This window comes from Python bivittatus, unplaced genomic scaffold (genome assembly GCF_059951505.1).
Source record: "Python bivittatus isolate LINGU-HERP-01145 unplaced genomic scaffold, Pbiv_v1 ctg000980_np1212, whole genome shotgun sequence".
NCBI classification, from domain to species: Eukaryota; Metazoa; Chordata; class Lepidosauria; order Squamata; family Pythonidae; genus Python; species Python bivittatus.
Window position 1 is genome coordinate 19,672,387 of NW_028277125.1, and position 10,758 is coordinate 19,683,144.

A 10,758-nucleotide genomic window follows, 5' to 3' on the forward strand; every position below is an offset into this window, starting at 1 on the left:
GCCCAAATCAAGAAGCTCAGAGAAGGCACTTGCTGGGCAGCAGAGCAGCTGCTACAGCAGCAGGATACTCTGTTTCCACAGACAAGATGTAGGAATTCATACCCAACTAATTCTGGGGCAGAGTCTCCAGTCCCAGGCATGTTGTCTTTAAAGATATCCTGCCTGCCCACCCCTCCAGCCCTGGTGTTGAGGCTGCTGAAGGACGTGAAATCCAGGAGAGTAGGTTTCTGAGAGAGCCACATCAGGGTCCTTGCCCAACCAAGTTTCAGTAACGCATGCCAGGTCTGCATTCTCATCCATAAACAAGCCATGGACAAAAAAGGTTTTATACAAACAGATCTGGCATTAACCTTTAAGAGTCTGTGGCCAGGACCCTATCTTGCCAGTGGGTGCCAGGAGTGAGGAAAATGGGTTAGAAATAGATCAATTACATTGGAAGTCCCTCTTCCTCTGAAATGGCAAATGCTATCCTGTCATTTGTCCTTTGACCGACTACATGTGAAATATATCTACCTTCCTGTCCATTAACAACAAACCCTAGGCTCCTACTACTAAATTCCATCATGCCTCTACCCCCTGAAAGTGTGTGCCACCAATATGACTTGTGCCACTGCCACTAATAACCCACGCTATCAAAACTCTTATCAGCACCCATCCACAACCTGTTTGATCCCCTAAAGAACCATGAGGAATTAAGACTGGCAGAACACATTCTTCACCTGTAACACATCTGATAATTAAGGAGCTTAAAACCATTTCAGGCCTCAGTGGGAGTACAAATTACATTAATGCTTATTCCAATTTCTAGAATGGGACATCTGCAATTTAGCTTTCCGAATTGCTTTCTCAGCAACTTCTTTTTCTGATTATTTTAACATTCTATTACTACTATATTAGAACTGGCACCTGAATTTACTTTCCTTTTTCAGTCTCATACTATTTCTGTCTTGTGTTTTGTTCAGATACAGAGCCAGGCTTCATTGATGAGCCAGAGGTTCAAGGGACATTAGAAAGCAGCACCTTCTGCTTCCTGTGTTGCCTTTAAAACTTAGGCACCTGAGTAGTATGGAGCTGGAAAGAACCTAGCCCTCGAATTTGAGAAAGAAACACTATACCTTTGCAATGTGGCTTTTTCACACCCCTGACAATATGAACCACAAATACTTCAGGCAAAGCAAAAAGCATTTGCGGGGGTGGGGGGGTGGGGGATCTAGTCTTTATATAGGGTACAGAATCACATACATTCAATATTTGTGTTAGATGCATCATGAAGCAATGAATTAAACAATAGAAGACAAGTGACAAATTCATGGGTTACATCCCTCCCTTTCTCACCTGGATCTGGATCTTTCTTAACACTTGCTAATGTATTCAAGGACTTCAAAATACACTCCTATTGGTTCATTTCTGGAAAGGCTAGTTCTTTGAACATCAAGGGAATGGCCTTTGGCTGAAAAACTGGTTTCCTAAAGTTAAAACAAAAGGCCTAGACTGCCGTGCTAAACTGCTAATATCATCTTTTAAAATGCTAATAATGAAGTCTAAAATTCCAGGTGACACTGATAGATGATTACAAGGAGGAACTTTGTCTCCAAGGCTGTTTTCTGTGTTTGCTTTTTTTTTTCCTTTCACCAACTGTTTAGCTTTTGTGTTTTTTTGTTAAATTAATAATTTAATAAGAATTTATTTTTATAAATATAATTTAATATAATAATAAATAATATATATTATAATATATATATAATATTAAAATAATACGATATAATTATAAATATAATTTAAGAATTAAAAGTGTGCCTTTTAGGATCAAGTGTAGCTTTCTGGGAGGAGCTGGATTGTGTTTACCCACAACCTGAAAAGAGGCTAAATATACTGAAATTGAAGTGAAATTAATGTAACAGAACTGAATGTAATTGCGGAAAACACCAAGGATGCCAATAAAGTCAGAGGCTTTAACTTGTTTTTTAGGTTTTCATCCCACATTTTGTACAGAAGCTACCTAGCACTCCCTCCTCCTATTTTTGCGTACAACATCCCCGTGGGGTAGCTTGGGCTGAGAGAGGATGACTGACCCAAAGGCACCCAAAGAGCTGAGGGTATACTTGAACCTGGGTCTCCCTGCTTCTAGTGTATCACGGAAAGTATCAAATCCAGTCTTTGGCAGCGCAAGGCGCGCCTAGAAAAGTGTCTTGTTGCGCTGCTACCACTCATCACCATACTGTACTAAACTAGACAAACTTTTTGCAATGGCTTGGCGTGCTTTCGGATGTGCGTGTGTTTCCGCCTCATTTTAAAATCTGGTACGTTTGAAAGACAGGTCCGGGCGTTTTGTTTCTAAGCGTCCCAGAAAATCATCGGACGAAAAACTCCCGGAGAGTTGGGCGAGGCCGAAAAACAAAGAGATGCAAATTACGATCCAGCCCCGCCCGCCCCAGCAACCGTTAACTGTCATCTCGCGCTAAAATGCATCCTAGCCCCCCCCCACCTCAATCCTTTCCTTTTTGAACAGAACCTTCCGAAACCGTGATTGGCTTGAGGGCACTGGCTTTTCTCAGCGCGTGCGCAGCAGCGAAGCGGCCGGCCGTTTCCCTTTTCTCTTCCTGTTGATTCTGATTGGAGACAGTGAGAGGAGGAGGAGCGGCAGCAGGAGCAGGCCGCCGACGCTGTCTCCGGGGCGGAGGGGCACTCATTCGCTGGGGCAAGAGGAGTTCGGGGGAGTGGGCGGCTGAGGCGAGCCTCGACGGTGGGGGAGAAATCGGCGCCGTGCCTGTTTGCTTGTGAGCAAAGTGAGGAGCGGCTCAGGCCATTACCGTTATTGCTGCCCAGCCCCTCAGTGGCCTGTAAGTAGGTGGAGAGGAACGGAGGTGATTTTCAAAGAGTTCGAGTTATGGCAGTAACTTCGTTTGCGAAGGGGATGTTTGGTCGGAATATGACTTCCTGTCTATATATTTTCATTGTAGTTGGTGTACCCTTTGTTTTCTGGAGCTGAAACAGTTGTGGCGGGTTGCTTAAAGGCAGGGATTGTCAGCACCCTTGTTCTTGTACTCATTGCAAATCGCTAATCTCCTCTCGCCCTGTGAGTTTTTCTTCTGGTAATTGTCACGATCATCCGTCTCTTTGGACAAGATGCTCTTGCAGTCGGGGGCTTTGCCTTCCACATAACTGAGTGGAGGAGAGGCGATCCTAGCAGGTGTAACTCAGAATGATGCTTTTCCTTAGTCTGTCTTCATTCCTCCTGATGTTTAATTTGGGATTAGGATCATTCCGCTGGCTCAGGTTTTTCTGGCCTGTCATGACCAACTTGGTGTGTTCGGTAGTATCGAAATTTGCAAGCAGTAGTTCTTTTCCTCCGTTACTAGTATTCAGTCTGTGAGCCATCAAAACTAATAGCTGTTCCAGCTGGATCTTCCATGAATTTGACCTTTTAAATATATCTGCATTGTTGGCCGTCACCAATAAACAGTGAAGGGGTCACTGATAATGCTGTTAAGCTTGTATTAATAAATCAGATGAAGCTTACTTAAAGCTTTGTTAGGAATTTGAAAACAGCTTTCCTTAGTTTTCTGCCCCATACCACATATGACTGCTTATATGTACCATTTTTATTTGGAATTTTGAGAGTTGTAGTCAAACATTTGTATGGGTAGGGATTGAGACTGGGGATAGCTGATCTAAAGTGTGTAAAATAATATAAGGACCAAAAACTTACCTTTCCCTTCTTTTGAGGAGACTTTCAATTAAAAATATGGGGGGGGGGGAATCTAGGAAAAAGGAAATATTTTTCTGTAGTGCTACTCAGTCTTTACCTCCAAAATGATTTTTAAAAATTTGGTAGCATGTTGTAAGACTATTCACAGTATCAGAGCTGTACACTTCTCATATGTAGCATACAGTATAACTTTCAACTGAAAGAAGAATCCCTTTTTTCCTTCGTGGAACATTAGCACTTACCTTCTGAAAAGAAGGTTGGTCTCAAGCATTTGTCCATGGGCTATCTTCCTCTTGTTGCCATGTGATCTAGAGTTTGATGGTTCTGTTCCTGCTTTTCAGTGGACCATAAAACATTGGCATGTATTGATAATACATGTATTGGTAATAGTATTCACATATTAGGAGCTAAAAAATATGCATGTTACTTCACATATTACAATTTTCATCAAATTTCCTTCCTTCCCTCATGGGAAGAATATATTTCTTGATATGGTACATTGAATCTTATCACAGACAGGTATTTTGGGGGGTTTTTTTATTTACAAAATCAAACTAGGTTTACACTGGTATTAAGAAGTTAAGAAGCTTAACAAATTTAGCAATATTTTAGTTAGGCAAACCTGTTAAAGTTGCCCACTTGTAAACTGGACTAGATTAGTACATGATCAATTTCATTTTCAGTCAAAAGAATGCTTCCATAGGCACATGCTTCATGGCACCAGTGTCCTAGAGATGATTAATCACTGAACTACCCTGAAGTGGTTTTCTTTGGTCTTGGAGACTAGAGATGGAAAAAAATGTTCTTCGGGTTTCTTTGAAATTCCAGAGTATCTTTCTGTGGAGTCCTTGGGGTTCTCTGAGCTTGGTTCTTTTCTTGCAAACATTTCAATTCCTGGCAAGAAAAGAACCAAGCTCAGAGAACCCCAAGGACTCCACAGTTCAACCCTGAGCTACACATAGTCGCCTCTAGAGCATCTTTCATCTGAACTCTCTCTCATATATACCTTTTGGTGAAGATGTGTTGACAAGTATGCCAAAATGTTTATCAGCCATCTATCTGGGGTGTCATGTGATAAATGTTTGTTATGGTCTTTTCTTCACTTGTGAGTGACAAGTGCCTTGAAAAAGAGTTCCTTGAAAATTGGTAGGAAGATCAGCAAAGTCTAAAGTATATTCCCTGAGAAGGCTCCATGCCTGAGGCTATAGCCCTGGCAGATGGAATGGTGTCTGTATGAGTTGACCATGAATTCGGAGCATCCTTCGCCCCTGTTTGTCCAGGCCTTCCCTCAAGTGCCTTGCATCTGCTGTGACCTGAAGAAATAAGGAGTATGCCCATAATACTGAGGTCTTAGCCATGGCTGATGGCTGGTGCTGTAATCTCATGCATGTGCCTCAGTGTTCCATTGGTTTGTCAGCCACCTACATCTATGGGTAGAGTTCCCCCTCTTATTGGGCACCATTAGCTTAGTTCTTAAGGATATGTTAGACATCATAGGCCATAAGGTGCTTAGTAATCCCACTATGTTCTGTGGAGCCAAATGGAACTCGTTGGTTAGAGCCACAAGTGGGAGACAGTTTGGGACAGCTAGGTTTATTTGCATTTTTTCCATTTTTTGAAAACCAAATTAAAGAAAAACTGGGAAAGGCACTATGGGGTCCAGTGCTTTCTTATATGGGAATATCCCAGAAGCCCCTTCAGATGTGGCTGGAGGGTTGAGAACTGTTGTGAAATCTTCCTACTTCAGTTTGAAAATCCTTGCTGTCTTGCCCAGGAGTACTGGGTATTGTTCCACTTGTGTGCAGGTGTGGACAGAGTAGCTTCTCCATTAGAAAGTTATGTGACACTTGAAAGTTCTACTACAGTTGGTCCAATATAAGAGCCTTCCTGTAAAATATACTACAGTGCTAGAAATAATGTTTTTCACTCCATAGATAACTGATTGTTTAATTATAAAAATTAATAAAGAATGGCATGGGTCCAGGTTACCTGAGGGACTGTCTCACACCCATCACATCAACCTGTCCCACCCGGTCAGGCAGAGAGGGCATGTTGTGGACCCCGTCAGCAAGAGAATGTTGGCTGGCGGGGCCCAGGAGGAGAGCCTTCTCTGCTGTTGCCTCTGCCCTTTGGAATGTTCTCCCCCAAGAGGTGCAGCAGGCCCCTGTCCTCCTGGCTTTCTGGAAAGGATTAAAAACCTGGCTCTGCCAGCTTGGGTGGGGTGACAAGAATCTTACCCAATCCTGTGGGTGACTGGCACCTTGATGACGCTCCCCAATTTACTACCAATTTTAACATCTGTCCTTGGATTATATTTATTTTCTATTTATTTAGGAATATTTTATACTGTGATTTTAATCGATTTTAACCACTTTGTAAACTGCCCGGAATAATTTTTTAACAAAATGACGGTGACAAATTTGATAAATAAATAAATGAATAAGTGCTATTTGCATAGCAGTAATTGGAATTCAATCCATAAGAACAGTAGTGCCAGAACAGATGTTAGGCCCATCTTTTCCAGCATTCTGTTCTCACAGTTGCCAATCATATGCCTCTGGCAAGCACACAAGTTGGACCATGAGTGCTCCTGCTTATTAACTTGGACAACTGGTTTTAAGTGGCATGTTACCTCTATTAATGGAGGTAATATCTAGTACTGACTAGTATTAATTTTTGTCCTGTGAAGCTTTGGACTACCCGCAAATATTAAGCTTGACTTTAAAACATGGAAACTAAAGCATAGTTATGTTAGATTACCACCTTATATTCTTGAATTATTGTTCCATGATTCTACTCTATATGTACAGTTATACACAACATGCATAAAAATAGATGAAAGCTTGGGTTTTAACACTTTTTAAAAATAATGGAATGATGAAATGTATGTATGCTAATCATGACATACCTTGCTTGTTATTTTAGAATGCCTGAGAATTTTCTGATACTTTTTTCTTTAACTAGATGCTACAGACAAACATTGATATTAGAGACAAATAATAATTATGTTAATATCTAACACCAAATAGACAAAGTGGGAATTAATTATGTATTACTTACTGTTCAGCTAATTCTACTTGTATTTTTTAAAAAGTTATTTGTATTTAAATCATGTAATAACTAATTTCTTTGAATTATCAGTATTTTTAAGTTTCTTACAATTTTTGCACATCTCTATCTCAATTTTAATTTATATATTTTTTTAATTTTAGGAAATGCATCATTTTGAAGAGGAATTGACTTGTTCTATTTGCTACGGTATATTTGATGATCCTCGTGTACTGCCATGTTCTCATACATTTTGTAGAAACTGTTTGGAAAGTATTCTTCAGATATCAAGCAATTTTTCCATATGGCGACCCCTAAGGCTTCCACTGAAGTGTCCCAACTGTAGAAGTATTGTTGAAATTCCTCCATCTGGTACAGACTCTTTGCCAGTAAACTTTGCATTAAAGGCTATTATTGAAAAGTATCAACAAGATGATCATCCTGAAGTTGCTACCTGCAGCGAGCATTATAGACAGCCACTAAATATTTACTGTCTTCTAGACAGAAAACTTGTGTGTGGCCATTGTCTTACAATAGGAGAACATCATGGCCATCCTATAGATGACCTACAAAGTGCCTATATGAAAGAAAAGGAAACTCCTGGAAAACTGCTTGAGCAGTTGACAGATAAACATTGGAGTGAAGTTTGTTTGCTTATTCAAAACCTTGAGGAACAGAAAGCTCAATGTGGGAGTATTGTTCAGGAAGATAAAAAAACACTTTTGCAATATTTTAAGAGACTCAGTGATGCACTTGATCAGAAAAAACAAGCTTTACTTGCAGCTCTTGATGATGTAAATATGCAGATTGAGGCAGAATATGAACCTCTCATAGAAACGTTGAAAGGAATACTAGAAGAGCAACTTGAGCTAATGTCACTGAATACATCATTTCAGGAGGAGGAGTCTCCTCTTCTTTTTCTGGAGAAAGTGGAGGAAATACGTCAGCGTGTTAAAACTTTGAGGGAAAAACCATTACCAATGATTAAGCCTGTTGAAATCCATCCTCGAATAGGACAGGTGTTAAAAGATGTGTGGAGCAAAGTTGAAATTAATCAGATTAACAAAATTCTCATTCCCAAAATAAAGCTAATTTCAAAACGAAAAATATATAGCCAGGATTGTGACAATGAGATTAGACAATCTAAAAAATCTTTCTGGTCCTTAAATCCTTTGGCAACTATATTACTTTCTTTTATTTTTCTTACTGTTGTTTTTCACCAACATATATTAACATTCATAAATGAAATAGCTTTTCCATATATTTTTGGTGCCTTGCAGATAATTTATCAAGACTTAAGTAAAAGGTTGCACATAGCAGTGGAAAACACTCTGATACACCCCTGATCTAGTTGAATAATTTCTTTGTCCTTTTGATAGCAACTTTTTGCCCTGCTAAGAATAATATCTGAATTCTTAGGGATTTCATTTTAGTTTGATGTTAAATTAAGTATGAGTTGATACCAACATCTGTTGTCAGGTGTGACAGGATGAAATACCTAGCATTGCAAAGAGGCCAGTAACAGCCTGCGCTGTGGGGATGAATGTTCAATTCAGTTTTCAAAATGCATGCAAAGGTGATCTCTTGCCTACAGAAGATCATGTAAAGGTTGTGTGAGAATCAAGATGGAGTTTGGCTTGACTTGCTAGTTTACTCTGGTCACATCTTTGTTGTCTTCACATCCATAATTTTTATAAACTATTGATAAACAAAATACAATGCTAATTATCCTAATACAGTCGGTTTCCCTGTTGGAAACAAATATCAGACTAAATATTTTGAAGTGTTTCCTTCTGGAAAAGGAAGTTCTTAGATGAAACAGCATCTCACAACTGCTAGTCAATTCTAACGTTTCAAATAGTATGCTGGGAAAGATGAAAAAATTAATTTTTCTTGACTCAGATTATCTTGGATGAGTAGGGAAACAGGTTATATTTCTAGTCTTAGCACTTAAAATTTATATTACTTTATTTCAGTTTCCATAAAGCTTACAGTTCTTTAAGGATCACATTTTGCGATAAATCTCCCATGGCTTCTAGTTTTAGTTCCAGAGATTAGAGCGTGTCACTTCAAACAAAAGCACTGCAGTACTTTTCTAACAGTGATCTTATAAGTGCTTCCTATTTTACATATATACTTCACTGAGGCCTTCATTTTTTTGGAAGACAGTAGAGTAATGTTAATTGGCAGTGAGGGAGATAACCATTCCAGTACATAAACCTGGCATTATCTGGCAGGGTTATGATAAGTTGCAGGAAGAGGGTTTCTACTTTTTAAAATGGAATTGTGATTAATAGTGCACTGATCCTAGTGGTTTCCAATTTATGCAGATAGCAGTGAAAATGCTTAAATGACCAAAAGCAGCAGAGCCTATCAACTATCAAAGAATAGTTTGTGGAGTTTAATGGGTTTGCTGTAAAGATCAATGGACTTCTTTAACATGCTTTCACTTGCAAAAATACATTTAACTGTTACCACATAAAATGAAACAATTGGTAGAAATATATATAAAGTATAACTGGTTTCAGAATAAATATTGCCATCATCCTTAACTGTAGTTGGTTCAATATAAACTTAAAACACAAGAGCCTGGTAGAAAATATATTTTAAATAATGTAGTAGCCTCTTTTCTGTTAGTCATACCATATATGGTTTATAGCAGTTGCATGATAATCAGGGGGAGTAGTTTTTTGGAATTTGTTATCTCCATCCTCAATATTCTATCTCATTATTCAACTATATTCAACTTCATGCTTTTAAATTTTAAAATTTGTAATGGGTTTTTCAAGTTTCAGATTTCAGAATTTGTACTTTTCATTAATAAAATAATTTAATGTTGATGTTAGCTAGAATTGTATTCATAGTTATATTTCTGAAGCTATTTTAAATAAATACAAGAAAATAAACTGCTGTTTTTGGGTAAGACTGATTGTAATCTTTTCAATATGCATATTTGTTTCTCTACGTGTTAGATTTAAATATAAATATCACTTGAGATTTGCTTTGAGCTTAATATTATGGTCACTTAATATGGTTTCATGAAATTTTGGGACAAGTACATTTTATTTTATTCAATTTGGATGCTGCCCAACTCCAAGTAACTGGAGATGGATCCTCTTCAAAGAAAAATAAATACAATTTGATAAATCCTGAACAATAAATCTAGCCTAAAGTAACCTTGTAAATGGGCACAAGGAATCTATAAATGTGCTTACTATTGAACTCAGTTTGGCAGGTTGCAGGCACTGCAAATGAGAAAAAAGTTTTTTTAGTGATTTCTTCGCTGTTTTTAGTCCTTTATGATTGTTTTTATTGCTTTTATTGTGAGCCACCCACGGTTGCTTAAGATAGGCAGCCCTGTCTGTCTGTGAAGAAAATCCGTTACCCCAAAGCTCAGTATGAGTCTTCTAAGTAGTTATGCCATGTTTTGTCTATTTATAGTGTACACCATATAGAAATCAGGAATGTTCACTTGTTTTTTTTAAATGTATATTTAAAGTGTTTGACTTTAGAAAGTAGTCCAATCAAAACTGAAATGGAGCTAAATTATTTTGATACCTGCTTTCAATGCTGAAATGTAAATGCAAATGCCATAAAGACAGGCCTTCCTTATTCATTTCAACACATACGAGATTAAGGAAATTGCTTAGATAAGCATCAAGGGCATACTATCCAGCAGCTTTAGAAATATAGCACATTTTAGGACCAACTGCACCAGAACTGCAGTTCCCACTTCATTCACCCAGAACAGGTAGTATCAGGGAGGCCAAGGCAATTTTAATGTAAAAACATTGTTTGCAACCTGATTGATTGAAACGAGAATTGTTATCCTGCAAAAAAGTGTGATGATGATCAGTCACTGTTATATTAAGCAACTCGCCACAAAGTGTGATAGTTGTAACAGGATGATGGTTCTTATGAGTCCAGGATGTCCTTTTTAAAAGGGACTACTCTTGCGAGGGAGGGGAGGCACCACGGTTACCATGGGTTATTTACCATTC

At 38.5% G+C, this 10,758-nt stretch overlaps 1 protein-coding gene across 2 annotated transcripts; it reads left to right on the forward strand.

Annotated features, from left to right (window-relative positions):
• The first annotated feature begins 2,632 nt into the window (after positions 1-2,632).
• TRIM59 (tripartite motif containing 59) lies at positions 2,633-9,701 on the forward strand. 2 transcript variants are annotated; one of them, XM_088132201.1, is made up of 2 exons: positions 2,633-2,864; positions 6,922-9,701. In XM_088132201.1, exon 2 carries the CDS (start codon positions 6,925-6,927, stop codon positions 8,101-8,103), a length of 1,179 nt encoding a protein of 392 aa, XP_087988327.1. In that variant the 5' UTR covers positions 2,633-2,864; positions 6,922-6,924; the 3' UTR covers positions 8,104-9,701. The 2 variants fall into 2 exon arrangements, with proteins under 2 accessions (XP_087988327.1, XP_007430005.1); XM_007429943.4 differs by having other exon boundaries at positions 2,633-2,840.
• Positions 9,702-10,758: the final 1,057 nt, after the last annotated feature.